At 42.6% G+C, this 17,795-nt stretch overlaps 1 protein-coding gene across 1 annotated transcript in view; it reads left to right on the top strand.

Moving 5' to 3' along the window:
- Positions 1-16,661, top strand: part of LOC147898180 (Hydrolase-like protein family) — a 63,103-nt gene extending 46,442 nt beyond the window's left edge. Inside the window, exons 9-11 of the mRNA XM_087379007.1 lie at positions 15,613-15,781; positions 15,977-16,074; positions 16,409-16,661. Coding sequence (XP_087235133.1) covers positions 15,613-15,781; positions 15,977-16,074; positions 16,409-16,513 — 372 coding nt within the window. The 3' untranslated portion in view covers positions 16,514-16,661. The remainder of the gene's footprint in view (positions 1-15,612; positions 15,782-15,976; positions 16,075-16,408) is intronic.
- The last annotated feature ends 1,134 nt before the right edge of the window (positions 16,662-17,795 follow it).

The following is a 17,795-nucleotide window of genomic DNA, read 5'->3' as shown; positions in this document are numbered from 1 at the left end:
ATTTCTCCACGGCGACACAACGCAAAATTTCGCCATTCCTCTTTGCTGGATGCAATCCTCAGTAAGAGCTTCCATTTGCCTTTGAAAGCCCTCTCAAAGCTTTTCCCTTTAGCTTCAATTGCACCCTCTAACTTCAGACTGTTCAATTTGGGGGTAACAGTGATATTTGCTTCTAATATGAACCATTGAATATGGTTAAGTGCTAGAAAGTTTCATTATTATCTCAGTTATCTTTGGTCTTTTGGATGTTTGACCATTGGAAGTGATCTGAGGCATTTTTTAGTCTTATCTTTGGAGCACTGTCCTGTGGTTTGACAGTTTTGGTAAATCTCATGATGCATTTATGATATATTTTAAACTGAAGGGTGTCTGGACTAGAGTCAATGGCAAGAAAAATGACAATAGAGCAGTGAAGAATCATAGAAGACGGGCACCGCACAAGCAATGAGCAAGCATAGAATTCAGATAGAGACCTCCTTGTAGGGAGAGCAGTTGGATATGCCTTCCCTTGAGGGCTTGACCTCCCTTGAGAAGGAGGACTGCTTCGATCTTCCATCATAGATGGTGCCACAGGACACAGGTCAAGCTCCTCTGGCACAAGTTCATATAATTTCAGGGCCAGTGCTATGCGTCTCCACTTCCGCCACCCAAGATGCTGACTGCTCCCACTCCCCACCTCTGCGTTTAGATCAACCAGCTTCTCCTCTCCTCTTCCCTTTGCCCCTCCTCTTTTGCCTCCGTCTCCACTTCTGCCACCCGAGCTGCTGATTGCTCCCGCTCCCCACCTTGGCCTTTAGATCAGCCAGCTTCTCCTTCCTTTCACCCCTCCCCTCTATCCCTTTCACCAAATCTCTATGATAATCTCATCTCCCACGAGACTATCACCTTCAACTAGTCCTTTCTTAAATGACTAACATGCTCTCTAATTCCTTTCAGTAAGGCTAACTTGTAAGCAAGCTCACCATTTCTTTTAAGTATAGTGAATAGACAATAATACCTCGGAGACAATTGAGGACACTCACCAGTCTTTAGGGTGTGGACTTACAAAATTTTTAGCTCTATCTTAAGTCCTTTTCATGCTATCTTTGGCATGCTTCAACATTTGATCCATGTCTTGGAGAAAGTCTTTGCCCACTTGTATCCTTTTCTTCTCAAGCCTTAAAAATGAAGATACTCTTTTCAATTTGTCAGCCTTAAGCACACAATGTATCTTCCAAAGCTTGATTAACACATTTTGGTTGCTCATCCGATTGTGGATAATTAGGCATGCTCATATTCAACTTAGTTTTCAACTTTTGCAAGATGGCCATCCAAAAGTGGCTATCAAAATTATTACCCCGGTCACTTGTCGGTAGACCATACAACTTGAAAACTCCTTCGGCAAACAATCTTGCCAACTTGAGGGTTTTCACGTTTTTCCTGGTTGGAATAAACTGAGCCATCGTGGTCAATCTACCAACTTCTACCCCCACAAGGTCACGTTTTCTACGTACTCTAGGTAAATCAATGATAAAATTCATAGAGATACTTTTACACATGCCTTTTGGTATTGGTTCTTCAATGCCAACCATCAATGTTGAAACTATAGGATGATTATCAAGAACTGATGTAACCTCCATGGGACCTCTTTTATTAACAAATTTTCTAATTTATGAGTAAAGGCAATCTTGTTCACATCTACCCTTTAAGAGTCGAGGAATTCATTATGAAATTAAGTGAAACTCAGACTTTCAACTCTGATGTATTGCCTGCCACGCTATACTTTTGTTGAAGATAGCTCAACTAGATGTTGAACTCTTGCATCATTCAACCCACCTGCACCTTTGGATGTTTTAACTCAACCTGATTACACAACCACTTGATAGTCTTTCTAATGTTCAAACATTTTTTTTTGTGAACATCCATCTCAAATTATAAAAGGTTGTGGTATGCGTACCTTTCGAAGAATATTTACGTCCAAAGTATGATGAATGTTTCAAGTTTGCTAACTCTAGCAAAAACAAACAAAAACATAAGGATTAGATGTTTGGTGTGGAATGCTAAAGTAATATAAACGTGAATGAGAAAACTCATCTAGTCGTTAAAGTTTGCAATCCACAAATACATAAAATTCAGTAGTCTCCTAATTCAGAGCCCATCACTAGTCATTGGAGGCTTTCAATAGAAGACCCAGCATATACTATTGCCATGAGAGGCATCGAGAGACATGGATATAATCATGGCCACACAACTTGCATAGCAAGACTCCACCTATGTTGAATCGTTAGTAAATTCTTTGAGATGACATAGTGCCTCAAGTTTGCTACTATAGATCATCGCAAGCTAGAGCAGACATCAAGCTTGGACACCATGCCAAATTGTTTTTATTACTCAAGGTCCTAGAGTGTAATCTTAGCTCTGTAGCAGCTGGAACGTAGGGAGTCCTAGAGCCCACTTTATCTTCTCTTCATGAGTGGGTCAGGCAGGCCGACCAATGTCTAGACTAGTACAAATCAAGCATAGAACCATTTAGTCCTTCTATACTTCATGCCAAACAAGCTTCAACGCCGACTCTTAGCGCACCCCTTCTCCCTCATCCTTTTGCCTTCATCGTATGTCCTTAATCACAAGCAGTGCAAAATTACCTCTTTAGTTACCTCTTTGATTGAGGAGATTAACTGCTCTTTGTAAAAGCTAGCCCTCTTGTCATGTGCACGCTAGGGACAGGCAGACAGATACGGGCTAGAGCGATCCGTGGGAACAAGGGTCAACATGATTGTTTTTCGCTTTCTTGCTTTCAGCTTTCCTTGGCGCGTGTGCGCTTTTCTTGGCTTTGCTTGGCAGACACTCTTCCCTGAGGCTAATAGGGAGGGCCAGGGCTATAGTTGCACACACCTAGCCAAGGAGGAGCAGAGCATGGATCTACTAGGGCAATTTTAGACCCTTCCAATCACATCCACAAGCAAGTAGGAGGTAATAAGAGTCTAAGAGCGGTTGAGTACAAATAAAGGTCGAGATGCCTAGAGTCTGAGATCTCTTCTGCTTACAAATAACATGGTGTTGATGCAATGATTCTAAAACAGAATCACAACACTTGGTACAGTGGGATCCTTTAGCCACATACTTCTAATTCTATGGAGTCTCATAATATTTAAGAACTCTGTGCCTATGAACACACAACTATCTTTTCATTTTTTTTGGAAGAAAGGTTAAATCATAATAATGTATGTTGACATGTTGGTTCTTGATACTGAAGCTTCTTGGAGATTGACCGGTCACATTTTCTTTAGTTAGGACGACTACGCTTTTCAAGCTTGAAAAGTTGACATCTTGAGTTTCTAGGTTTGGGAAGTAAGATTTGATTTCACTTCCGGAATTTGAAGTGTAGATTGGATTTCACTTCCGAGTTTGGAAGTGTAGATTGGTTGAACTTTCTCCCTTTGGAAAGAGACAATTGTTGTCTTTATACCTCAATAGTAGATTTTGGGTTTTTTCGAGTCTTTGGATTTCTCAATGTAAAGGACATAAAGATTAAAGCAAGCAAGTCAAATGATAGATATTTTTGGCCTAACTTTGATAATTATTGCTTATATTGGGTACTGGTAGCATGTGCCTACCTTAGGTATTCGTAGCATTGTCAAAGTAGAGTTGCCAGTTGGTTCATTTGACAAGAATGTTGCTTTTTGACCAAGACTTACTGCTCATCGGATGTTTCTGAGCAGTTGGATCTCTTGGTAGAATTTTCCTTGAGTCTATTGGTTTCGACCAATAGTGAATCGTTTCTAGCAAGTTGACTACTTCTTCTGAGTTTTTATGAGCTCAGAAGTGAGCTCTTTGAGGAAGGGGAGTATGTTATGTGCATGCTAGGGACAGGTAGGCAGATACCAGCTAGAGTGCTATACGTGGTCAGTAGGATTGTTTTTCGCTTTCTTGCTTTCCGCTTTCCTTGGCACGTGTGTGCTTTTCTTGGCGGACACTCTTTCCTGAGGCTATATAGGGAGGGACAAGGCCATAGTTGCACACACCAGTAGAGCATGGATCTACTAGCGCAAGCTTACACCAGGTGGTATGGGACACTAAGGGTGAGGTATGGCTTGCAGGGCTGGCAGTTTCCATGAGGCTCTCTAGCTTGTGGCTCGGGGGGATGCTTGGATCCTACGGGTTCAAGACCTGTGAGCATCCTGGTTGGGTGGTGAGTTGCCTCCATAGGATTCTGGTGTGGTAGACCAGTGTTTCGATAGGGTTAGATCTTGCAAGATCGTGTCACCGCCAAAGATACAAATAAACAAGCACCTTCGTTGTAGCTATCATATGGGACCATTGATACAAATATCAACGGATACAAATATCAAAAGTAAAGTAGTGTTGAGAATAAACTATTTAAACGCTTGAAGATTTTATTGTGACAAAAAGGAAGAATCAGCAAAGCCACAGTACTTTTGCAGCTTCTTTTCATGTCCTCTATCCTCTCTTCATCCTCCCCTTCCATAGCTCCCTTACGCCCTCCTCTATTTCCTCCTTGCTTACTTCCATTTCCCCCTCCTTTCAAAACCTTAGTGCCAAACCATTCCCATTGTCAACGATGAATTTGTTTTCTATTCTTTGTGCTTTGGCCATCCTAGCAACGGAAGCCCAAAGAAGATGCTTGCCAGCATGGAGTTCCAGCCACAATGCCTAATCATCACTTTGGATTTTCAAGCACTGCAACCAGTTGGACTGGCTTTACAATTAAAAATCTAGTTTGCTATTTTGCACCAGCAATTTCTCACTCCTATAGCTCTGTAGCTTCTTACATACAAACTCTTCCAAAGTGCATCTACCTAAAATATTCCTCCCAAAGTGGTTGGAGGAACCTCTCTTGTCCACATTTCTGAGATCAAAATATTACAAGGGATTATTATCCACTTCTGAATTTTGAAGCAGATTAGCTACTTGATTTAGCTGTGTTGCTATCAAATCAGACTAATGTTCTGGCTCCCTTATGCACAGGATCAAAATCAACCTTCTCTGACAAAATTCACAACAAAAACATCCTATTGAAGAAACATCATCATAAAGACATGGAGGAGTGCTAAGAAGGCTATATTACAGGCTGATACAACAAAACTGCACTCCTTTCTGTGAAAAATATTTGCACAAGCAGGAGGCCGAACCCATTTCTATTGAACTCCCCAAGATCTTGTGTTATATTCGGAGAACTTCAATACCCTTCTTGTAACTATAATCAATGATCAAATACCATGTTTTGTCCCCAAGGTGTCCAAGGCAGTTCAAATTCAGACGAAGACTCTATCAAACACCACTTTAAGGGCAATCATGTGTAAGTCAGTAAGATGTGTCGCAACACTACTGACCATTGCCATTCACCTGTAACTACCTCGCCCAAAAAAGGCTGCTTGGGTCACCCATCAAGGGCCACATAACTAGCAGATGGATCACTTGACTTCCTAAATGTCTGAGAGTTCCAATGAGCATGTCACGCTATCCAGAGCAGGAGCAATAACATGGCTATTGAAGATGGGAGCAAGAAGTAAGAGAGGAGAGAGCAAAACGTAGAATTGGAATAGATAAGATAAAGAGACTACAAGTGAGGAGGTGGTTTTGTCTAAGTGACAAAACCACACTAACCCACTAACTGTGGTTAGGGGGAAAAACCTCTAATGAGGGAAAAGTGTCCCTAACTCACTTATGGATTACATTGGTCACTGCCTAGAATATGCCAATAATTCTAACACCCCCTTGCAGTGCCAATGTGATGATGTACAAGGAAGTGATCAATCACCAAAAGGAGATAAGTTCAGGGCACTGCGAAATGCCTCAAACTTCTCACGTGGAAGTGCTTTTGTGAAGATTTCTGCAACATTGTCATGTGTTGACACATAGATCATATTGATCTCCCCTGCATGCAACTTCTCTCTGACATATGATAATGAACCTCAATGTGCTTCATGCGAGCATGAAATGCAGGATTCTTTGCCACTGCTATGGCACTTTGACTATCAGTGAGAATTGGAGAAGGACCTTCCAATAAGAGATGAAGATCAGCAAACAAACGACATAGCCAAACACATTCAATTGTCGTTGTGAAAGCTACCCTGTACTCAGCTTCACATGAGGAAGTAGCCACAATAGATTGTTTCTTGCTCAGCCAAGAAATGCAAGCTTTGCCCAAAAAGAAACAATTACCACTAGTGGACTGCATGGTGTCATAATCTCCAGCCCAATCTGAGTCACTGTAAGCATGCATCTGCAAGTCACCCCCCCTGGGAAACATCAAGCCATAAGACTTTGTGCCTCGCAAGTAACGGAAGATGCGTTTTATAGCTTGCCAATGTGTTGTCTTTGGGATGTGCATATACCTACTCACCTGAGATATTGCATACTGAATATCGGGCCGTGTATTGCACAAATAAATGAGGCATCCAACAGCATGGCTGTAAAGTGTGGCATCCATTGATTCACTGTAAAGTGTGGCATCCACTGATTCACCTGCATCATACATAGTAAGCTTCAGCCTTGGCTCCATGGGAGTGGCTGTAGGCTTACAATCTTGCATGTTGAACCTATCCAAGAGCTTTTGCACATACTTGGATTGAGACATAACAATGCCACGCGTCTTGTATGAACTGGATCTCCAAATAGAAATTTAACATGCCCAAATCTGTCATGTCAAATTTATCTTTCAATTCAGCCTTGAAATATGGAATAATTTCCTCATTTGACCCTGAGAGCAGCGTGACATCTACATAAAGAATGATGACCAAAATATCCCTCCCATCCTTCTTGATGTAGAGGGTGGTTTGAGTGGGACTATTGTGTAACCCCTTACTTGCTAGGAAGGCATCAATCTTGGCATACCGTGCATGTGGGGCTTGTTTCAACCCATATAAAGCTTTATTCAGCTTGCAAACTTGAAGTGCATTGCCCGAAAGTTCAAAGCCAGGAGATTGTTGTTTGACATAAAAGTCTTCCTGCAGGCTGCAAGTCCCCATTAAGGAAAGCTGTTTTTATGTCCAACTGATGGACATTCCAAACAAAATTTGCAGCCATGGCAATAATTGATCTGATAGTGGTCATCCGGGATGTAGGAGCAAAAGTCTCCTCATAATCTATGTCCTTCTTTCTGAGCATAGCCTTTGGCAACCAGTCGTGCCTTGTACCTTTCAATAGACCCATTTGGCGTCCTTTTAACTTTGAAAAACCATTTGGTACCAATGGCATGTTTTCATGGTGGTAAATCTGCAACATCCGAAGTTTGATTTTTCTCAATGGACTGCAATTCATTGTGCATGGCATTCATCCAGTGCACATTATCCTTGGCTTCTTCAAAAGTTTTAGGTTCTTCTTTATCAAGAAGAGTACTTGCATAAGCTGATTCAACAGAAAGAGCCCCCCTTGCGTGCCTTGCTGCACTACAAGTCTTGCTAACCAATTCGGAACTGTTTTTGCTGCATGTATCTCTTGAATCTCTTGCCTGACAACATCATCCATTGCTTGTGGAGGAACAAAATCAGCATGTGGTTGAATCGGGGCATGTGGAGCAGGTGGAGGTTGCTGTAAATTCTGATTTTCAGCATGAGCATTAGTTGGGGAACCAAAAGCAATAGGAAGCATCCCCTCAAAAACATCATTTGAAGAAGCTAGAATAGTGAGTTCAGCTTGTGTATGAGCTGAATTCTCTGAAAAAATGACATCTCTACTCACAAAAATCTTGCGTGTGGCAGGATTGTAGAGACGCACTATACCCAACAAAGATACACTTTAGTGCTTTATCTGACAACTTATGCCGAAACTCCACAGGCACGTGGGCATATGCAACACATCCAAAAACACGAAAGTGATCCACTGAAGGCTTTCTCCCATGCCAAGCCTCATAGGGAGTGATTGTCTTCAAAGCCTTTGTGGGAGCCCCATTCAAAACATAATTGGTACAGATGAGACCTTTGAGCCAAAATCTGTGATGCAACTTCTTGCTAGTGAGCATGCATTTTTCCATCTCCATGAGAGTTCTATTTTTCCTCTCAGCTTTGCCATTTTGCTGAGGGGTATAAGCCTCACTGTGAGCTGATGTGTGATGCCTTTCTCCTTAAAAAATGCATCAAATTCATGAGACATATACTCCCCCTCTCTATCAGCGCGAAGTGTCTGTACCTTGAGTCCTGTCTCATTTTCAACCATGGCCACAAAGTGTTTGAAATGCACAAACACATCTGATTTTTTCTTTAAGCCATAGACCCAAGTATAATTTGTGTAGTCATCTATAAATGTGACATAATATAGATAACCACCAAAAGCAGGTGTCCTCATGGGACCACAGACGTCACTATGTATGATCTGTAATTTGTGAGTAGCTCGTATTGCACCATCCTTTTTAAAGGGAGATCTATGCATCTTACCGAGGATGCGTCCCTCACAGGCATGAGGAGGAGGTGACTCCAAAGAAGGCAATGCATCAACCATAGCATGCTTCTGAAGTGTCATCAAGCTGCCATAGCTCATGTGCCCATATATGGCATGCCATAACTCCGCATTCTGCATGGCAGCAGTGGGAGTGCTTACTGCAAGTGCAAGATCAGATAAATATCAAGCTGAAAAAGACCCCGATACAAAGTGTCAGACAACCTCAAAGCATAATTATTCTCTTTGTCTCGGACTGCACACTTAGCATCATCAAAGATAACCTGAAATCGTGCTCGATTGAGAGAGGGCACTGAAAGTAAAATCTTCTTTATTTCAGGCACATAAAGAACATCAGTAATTCTGAAATCTGTGCCATCCTTGGAGATAAGTAGAATATCACCCACTCCACACACTAAATAAGAAGAATTGTTTGCATATGTCACCTTCTTTTTAGTGGGTGGTGCATGCATAGATGCAAAAAGACTCTTCCTTGAGGTGACGTGCTTGGATGCACCACTATCAAAATACCATGTGTTCAATGTCTCATTGACACTAAAAGAGCATGCATCCTTCGAAGGGTCATAGCTGCAAGCTAGGAAAGCATATGAGTCATCCTCAAGAGTGGCTGTAGTATCTAGACCAGCCACCGGAAGATCTGAAATGCAAGACAAAAAGGCATAATCCTCTGCCACAAAGTTGGTTGTAACATCCCCTCCTTCATGAGCATGAGCTGATGCATCTAAGACAGCCACACCTGTATCCTTTTTCTTCTCCTTTGCTATTCTTTTCTTGCATTCACCAAAGTAGTGACCCGGCTTCTTGCAGTAGTGACAAATGCCCTTCCTCTTTGGCTTCTCTGCATCACCTTTAGCCTTATGAGAGGGCTGTCTAGAATCAGCTTTATGCTGATGTGTGGGCTGATTTCCATGTTGCTTTTGTTGCCCTTTCCCTTTGGGCCTGAATTTAGAAAGCATGGCATGCTCGCCAGCCCTTGTGGCCATGTTCTTTCTTGTTTGCTCTTCTTGCAACAAGAGTCCTACCAACTCGTGAAAAGAAAGAGGATTGCTACCCCCTCTCAATGACAAATTTAGTGAGGTATGAAAACCGAGATACGACTCAAGAATAGAATTCAGAGTGGTGGTAATCATCTCTGAATCAAGAATGATCTCATCTATATTCAGCAATTGTTCCCTCAAATCTTGAAGCTCGATGAGGTGAGCATTCATGGAATCACCCTCATCCATATTTGTGTGAGATAGTTCTCTCTTCAAGAATGAAACCCGGGCATCATTTCTGGCTGCAAACATGCTCTCTAAAATATCCCAATCTGGCTTCGAGGTCTTGCATGACCGAATGTGAGGAATGATAAACCTTTTGACAGAAACGGAAATGACTGAAAGAGCTTGTGCATCACGTGAATCCCACCTTTTCGGTTCCTGAGTAGGAGTGACATGTGTAGTCATAGTTTCTGGCCTTGTTTCATCTCTGTTGACATAATCCCATAGATGTTTGCCAACTAAGATGTTGCGTACCATAAAGCTCCACAAGAAGTAGATTGTGCCATCCAACTAGGATACCAAAGACCTCATTGGGATTGTTCTGGGCCATTTTTGCCAGACAACTCAAAAAATGTAGCAAACCAGACAATTGAAATCCCTTCCTGGGATGTGAGATGCACAACCAAAGTCTGCAAAAATATGTCCAAAATGACAATTTGCTGTCACAGCCTATCAAAGGCTTAAAATGCACCAAAATGTTCTGCAAATGCCCAAAATTTGCAAAATCTGTCTGCAAAAAATGACAAATGTCTGCAATGTGACTCAAGCTAAGTCCAAAACTGCTTGCAAAGCTCCCAACTTATTTGTCCAGTGCCAAATTGCATCCAAAATGCCAAAGCCCAAAATTCCTGCAAGAAATTGCAACTGAAAGAGGGCAAATTGACCAAAAGCCCCAAATGTTGCCAAAATTGCACTTTGCCTGCAAAATCCAACAATGTCTGAAAAAAAATTGCACAAAAGCACTCCAAAAAAATACAATGTGCCTACAAAAAGACTCAGAAGCCCCAATTTCTCTGCAAACAGAAGAACCTGCAAAGGAAGGTGTCTGCAAAGTGAACTTGCAAGAGGACCGTGCAAGGAAAATTCGCACAATGTATGGATGCCTGCAAAATGTACATAAATCCGTACTGTGTATGGGTGCACAGTCACTGTACGGAATTGACAGTACGACGAATGTACGGCTTGTATGGCTTGTACGGATGGGTAACTCTTGCTGTACGGACGGGCCCAGGGCGTACGGCGTACGGCTTGCGCATGCGGTACGGACGAGGACAGTAGGTTGGAGTAGGTGCAGGAAGCGTACGGGTTGTAAGAGGCGTACGGGGGATCCGTACGTTGTACGAACTATTGGTGCCTGTGTACGGACGAAATCCGTACGTTGTATGGACGAACAGTAGGAAGCGGAGCATGAGCAGCAGACACGAACGGGAGGAGCTTGGGTTGGAGGAGGGAACTCAATGAGGTTCTGATACCAAATGTTGAAGATGGGAGCAAGAAGCAAAAGAGCAGAGAGTAAAACGTAGATTTAGAATAGATAAGATAAAGAGACTACAAGTGAGGAGGTGGTTTTGTCTTAGTGACAAAACCACACTAACCCACTAACTGTGGTTAGGGGAAAAAACCTCTAATGAGGGAAAAGTGCCCCTAGCTGACTTATGGATTACATTGGTCACTGCCTAGAATATGCCAATAATTTTAACAATGGCCACTGCAAGTGCTTGCAACCAGGAATGCACATCTCTTGTACAAAAACTTCTTCATAGACTCCACTGAAGAGAGTTCGATCAGAACAGTCAAGGCAGGCTCCACAGGCTGCATTGTAGGACATACAAGCTGAGTGACACGTAATCAGTTCTCCCCATCACGGTCACACCTCTGTATGGATATTTGTGTCCACAAAGTATGTAATGGATTGGCCATGGTATCATCATAGACTTCCAACAGCAGTAGCGAATCACTCCCTCTTCCATTCAAAGTTACAGCAGACCTGTTTTGCAACAAATATCCTTCACCAAATCCTCTATGCAGCCTTCTCTTCCTCTTTTTCCTTTAGGTGCAGCATATTGGCCAACTCTCTCTCTCTCTCTCTCTCTCTCTCTCTCTCTCTCTCTCTCATCTACTCGTTGAATGCACTCTCTCTTTCTGCCCCCTTATCTCTCTTAATGGCTGAAGAAGCGTGTACACGAGAAGAGACTATGAACAGCGTACGCTTAAAGGCTGAATTGATGATGTACTTGACAAGTGAATGGAGGACTTGAAAGACATGGTGGCATCCCAAAGTCACACAGTAGTGGTGCTACAAGCCACAGTTACTGCTTAGGAAAGGGAGGGACAGCTCTAGTAGCACCTTCTTTCACCTTTAAAACTTTCAAGGGTGAGAATAAGGAATGCACTCCCGAGTGCATCGATCGAGCAGGAGATTGCAGATGCCTATCCATGCATGGATTGACAAATTTTATATGGGCTCTTGACAGAGGTGGTACTGTTAGCATTGCAACTGGGGTGTCTACTTCGGATAATTTTCCAGTGATTCTAATGGTTTCAAATCCTCATGTGAGGGGCCGCTCTATCAGTGTTAGGATTCCAGATGCCTTTTATGCAGAGGAGGGCCTTACAGAGACAGCGTTGAGGACCATGGTATCTCATATGTAGGATGGGCAGCTTTCTTCGTCAGACTTAGCCGCAACCCTTTCTGGTATTAGCGGCTTTTATCTTTCAGTTGCTCGTATCAGGAGGGGTGAGATCCTCAGGCATGAGATAGGTATCTGCCAGCAATAGGTTGCTCTCCAAAGGGAGCAGCAGGCCTACAAATGCTTGGATTCTGGAGCACCTTGTTGCAGCAAGGGCCCAGCAGCAATCACTTTTAGATCAGAGAGCAGAGTATGCCTTTCATGCCAGAGAGTCATTTTGGACTCAGACGGGAGGTAGGGTCAACAAGCAGTTCTTCTCTACTCTTGGCCCCAAACATAGTAGGGAGAGCATCTCACAGCTTGTTGACTCAGGCGGATTTCTTCAGACACATCTAGATGCCGTCTTGCAGGTTGTCACCGATTTCTATGCCTCCCTTCTTACAACAGATCCTGACACTCAGGCCACAGATGATGCTAGAGTGGTTATTTGGCAACACTTACCTGGGTTGGTGATAGGGTATATGACTGTCTCACTTGATGCACTCTTTACCAATGTAGAGTTCATGACTGCTCTCCCTGCCCTTCACAAGGGCAAGTGTCTTGGTTCAGATGGACTTACCCCCTTATTCTTTATTACTTTTTGGAATCAGATTGGGGATCACATTACTTCAGCCCTGCAAGGTGTTTGGGACTCCGGTGAGATGCCAGACTCACTTATGGAGGGCCTCATTCATTTGATTCCGAAAGGGGGTTGCAGGAATTTAGTGTCTTAGTGGAGACCGATTATTTTGCTGGGTACCTTTTATAAAATCTTAGCTAAAGCTATCAGCCTTCGTTTGCAGTCCTTTCTCCCAAATCTTATCCATGATATGCAGACGGGATTTGTGCATGGCAAGATCATCTTTGACAACATCTTCTCATTTTGGGAGGCCTTGGATTGGGCCATATATAATGGCCACAGGCTGGCCATTCTACTCTTGGACTTTGAGAAAGCTTATGGGGCTTTCTGGAGGGCACACTTACTCGCTTTGGTTTCTTAGATTGGATTAGATGGGTGTCAGCCCTCTACAAATCAGCCCACAGCCAGGTTCTTGTTGGTGGAGTCAGGGGGGGCAGGTTTGAGATTACCACATCAATCCCCTAGGGATGTCCCTTAGCCCCCTTTCTGTTCTTATGTGTGGCTGAAGCTATGAGCTATTACATTAGAGCTCAAGCTAGTATTGTAGGGCTCAGGCTTCCTTTGAGGCAGGAGGAGGAGCTCTTAGACAGTGAGTTGGCATATGATACGGCTGTTTTTTTGGCTGCCACTCCACAGACACTGACTTCATTCAGGACCGCGTTGGATTTGTTTTGCATTGCGGCAGGTGCACATATCAATTTGAACAAATCCAATGGCTTTTGGATCAGTGATGAGGACACTCCAGACTAGGGGAATGACATAGGGTTCACTTGGATTCAGAGGGGTGTTTTCGTCAGATATCTGGGATGTCAGGTTGGGGTGGGCATCTCTCCGGCACAACAATTTGCTCCCGTGTTGGAGAGTATCAGGAGGAAACTCATCTTTTGGAGTTCTGCCAGACTTGACCTTGCATCCAGAGTTGTGGTTGTGAACTAGGTATTATTGGCCAGGTGGTGGGGAGCATTTTCAGGGACGGGCATTCCGTTACAGATTATTGCCCTCCAGGATGCACATGAGGATACCCTAGTCTTTGATGTTCAGTCGGGAGACAGACTTATTAGATCTTTTGATGATATTCTTTTGGAGGTTGCCTTTTAGCCTGTCAGGATTGCAGGTTTCATGGAGTGGGGCAAGGACTCACAGTGGTATCTTGACCCCGATCCTCTTCTCCTTGCGTTGGGGTCTTGGAGACTCTGGTTATATGGTGGTTCCCCTATTCGGTTCTTGCAGTGGGACCCAGGGGAGTGGGAATGGATTGATGAGGGGCACTGAGAGAGGAGCTTTCCCTTCTTTTGCTATACAGTCAGAAATGCCCGGAGGTTTTCATTCATACTTAATGAAGTAATTTTCTTGAAAAAATAAATAAACTTACCTGACCTTGAAAATGGGGGACTTTTGGGGGGATTGGATTTGTGCAAGGGCCTCAGCCGCCAAGTTGTATCAGTCCATATGCGAAGCTCTCGCTACCTTGCTGCTGCGGTAGGTGTCTCTTTCAGAAGGACTTTGGGGATTGCTTCGACTCGAACTGTATGAGCAATTCTCTTCCTCTCCTTAATCCTCTACATCCAAGCTTTGACTCCATGACAAAAGCATGCTCCCAAATCCTCATAACGGCTTTATTGATGAGAATGTCGAGACGATCTACACCCACACAATCCTTGACAATCATCCTTGCTTCAACCAAATTTCCATCAGTCCATGTCAAGGAGCTAGAAGGGTTTTGGTTGCTCCCAACAAGAGCATACCACGTGTTAGAAGCGCTCACTCGGTCCCCATCCATGGCAAAGCTCCACAAAAGTTGGGACTGTGGAGTCAAGTAGCAGCAATGATGACGACGGTATCTTGTTACTTGGTTTGCTACAGAAAGGAGCAAGCATCTTGTAGGCGAGGCGCAAGAGAGCAAGCAACAAGTTGCCATCCGTCAAGGACGCTTCTTGAATCCCATCTCAGTTTCCTGTTTTTACTTTTATACTTGTTCTTTTTTTAGACCTGTTATATGTGATCTAACTGTTAACAATGTGCCACATGGCTTCATAGGATTTGAGAATTTCATAAAACGTTCTAGTGCTAGCCAAGTAAAGATGCTCATGTTTCTCCCAAGCATCATGATGCTATGCTGTAAGATCAAGATGTGGAAACTTAGGTGGTCCAAATTGGAAATGTTGTCAATTTGTATTTTCAAACCGCTGAACTGAGAAGAAACACCTAGGAGTCATATACTCTTTGGATTTTGGTGCATCTCCTCCCCCACCATTCAAGTTAATTGATACACTAAAGATTCTGTGCTACATCTCTACCTTTCTTATGTATCTTCCTTATAACCCTCAATTCAGGTTGTTCCATGGACTCAGGATGCTACTTCTGGTTCTATCTAGCATTGATGTCTTTTGTGTATCAAGAATCAAATGTTATTTTGTAATGCCTTCATGGAATACCCATGTTCAGGAAGAACAAGCTGTGTTGGTATAATTGTAAAGGGTATCTTCCTTGTAAAAGCACATTTGGTGGATTTTTTATCAAAATAAAACAGGGCTTGAGGGTCTTTATGATTCTTTTTTTTGCAAGAAGTAAATTCTATTAGTGCTTGAAAAAACCATACAACCAGCTTCCAATAGGAGATATCGATGAAAACAAAGAAAAGAGCTGGCTGCCAGCTACAAGAACAATTATCCATTTCTGGAGGGTCTTTATGATTCTTATGAACTACATTTAAACAAATGGAAGAATTGGATACAACCGTCACCACATATAGAACATATCAAAATGCACACAGGATGTCTCTTTGTGGCATGTGCTTCGTTATGTTTACTTACAGCTTCGTGACAGTTTTTACGAGCACTATTGACCAGCTCAAACTGGATTGCAGCCTCCACGGAAGTCCTTAGATGGATATAAGCATGTTGTCAGTGTTACGTACTGTCCTTCTGTGCGCATGACCATGCCATCTTTCCAAGCTGAGTCAGCAGAAGCTAAAGAAGCTGCGCAAACGGCTCCTAATAGTAAAATGGCAACAGAGTACTATGAAAGGATGGAAGGTAGACTCTGACACCTTTGCTTTCATACAAGTATGAATTTGCAGAATTTTAGCATTGAATGGATTGTTAACAATTTCTTCGAGAATCAGAGATATAATCACTGTCCTTATATATTGTTTCTGGTGACAAAAGGCTAAATCGTTGGCCTTTATTTTTAATGCTCATATGTGGTTGTTTTTTCCCACTGAACGTCAGAGGAGATGATCAGGGGATTGCAACAGATTTCTTGGTTAAAAGTTGATGTGAGCTTTCATGCTGCTTTGTGGCCATTTCTAGCACACAATCACATCCATGTAAGTTCTATGTGCTCAACAGGTGTCATACTTTTGTACAGGCTTGAGCGTCTGTATTGTTATATCCCACACCCGATCAAAACCATCTAAGCTCTATCTGTGTGATAGCTGTCATGCTTTCCAATAACTTTAGTTTTGTACATCCATTTACTGGGATCATTCAGGTTGGTTGTTGCTGGTGAAAGGTGTGTTGTGCTTGGCAATGCCTGTGTAAAATTAAATGCTTTTAGTTTGCTTGTGAGAGCTGTGGTTACATGTTAATCTAGCACCTTTATTTTGTTGTCAGCTTAATGTAAATCCTCCATCTTCTCTATAACTATTTTCTCTGATGCAGGTTAAGTCTGAGTGGTTGCATTATGAAGGTGCTGGGGTTGTTGCACATGTTGCCGATAGCTTCAAACAGGAAGGAAATCACATAGTCATCACAGCGAACTTGTAGGCATGGCCCTGCCCATTTGGTTTACAAGGAGATGTAGTTTTAATACTGAGTTACTATAGAGAAACTGCAAATTAGATGCCTAATTTATGCCATTTGACTCAATACTAAAGTCAGGGATGAGTGTAAAGTAGTATCTGCTGTTCCTTTTTATGAATATTTTTATAAAATTTCATTCATTACATAAGACATTTTTTGGTAACTAATTTACTTTATCTAATTCTAATAAGGTATATGTGATTCTCATTAATTTATTTTCCAAGGGTTTGGAATAAGCCCCGTAATCAATCTTCTTATTTATTGTTTATTTGGAGGGCGTGGACTAGCCCCCATAGGATTCTTTTACCTCAAAAGAATTTCTTTAGATTTGAACGCAGGACTTAGTATGTTTTGCCTCTTAAATGCCCATGAGTATTCTTTGGCTAGCTTTACAATTTAATATTGAAAACAGAAGTTGGTATAATGCAATTTGATTATGACTTTAAAGTTAATCCTCTAATATTTCCTTTTCCTATCATCTCAGTCTTGTAATTTTGATATGGATACACTTGTATACTTACACTCACTCAGCAAAAGCAAGTGTGTGTAAAGTACACCTCTGCTTATGTTTGGCAGAATGAAACCCCTGTAGGCAGAGGCATATCCTTGTCCGATGCTAAGTGGTGGTAGACGTATCCAGTGAATTTGCTTCTAGATGCATCTCCTTGTATACCTTAAGGATTAATTGTTGGCCTGCTGAACGGAGATGAGGTGTCTTGTAAATCTTGATTGCATGTCCACAATCAGCTGTTGTTGGCTTGTGACTGTCTATCCATAGCAAGCTTGTTGGCTTCTTGACTGTCAGCTCTCTCTTGGATGCATCAATGCAAACCCTTCTAGTTGGGCAACCTGCTAAGATGGAAGAATCGCGCCCCGATGCTCAATAGCGAATTCAATGTGTGAGAGATAGCATTTCATTGTGTGCGCTAGCAGACGATGAGGCAATGTGTAACACCTCCCATCTGAACACAGGGCCATGATTCATCTCACTATTTTAAGAAAACATCCAAATTGCGAACATATAAGAAATTGGCCACCGTCTTGGCAGTTGATTCCACCATCTTAGCTTTATCCCACTTGGTAACAGAATTTGTGGCCACTATAATATGATACTTCCCATGGGGAGAGTGCGGTAGAGGCCCTATAAAATTCCACCTCTACTTTTGGAAAGGGCCTAATGAGAGATTGGGGTGTAGTGGGCAGCTCTGTTCTCCTGAAAGCTTGATAGGTATGGAAAATGGGGGCC

The sequence above is a fragment of the Dipteris shenzhenensis genome, chromosome 9 (assembly GCF_047967505.1).
Source record: "Dipteris shenzhenensis isolate YYH24624 ecotype China chromosome 9, Dip_SZ_1.0, whole genome shotgun sequence".
Taxonomy (NCBI): domain Eukaryota; kingdom Viridiplantae; phylum Streptophyta; class Polypodiopsida; order Gleicheniales; family Dipteridaceae; genus Dipteris; species Dipteris shenzhenensis.
Note: the sequence above shows the minus strand (reverse complement) of the source record. Positions and strands in the feature narration are given on the sequence as shown.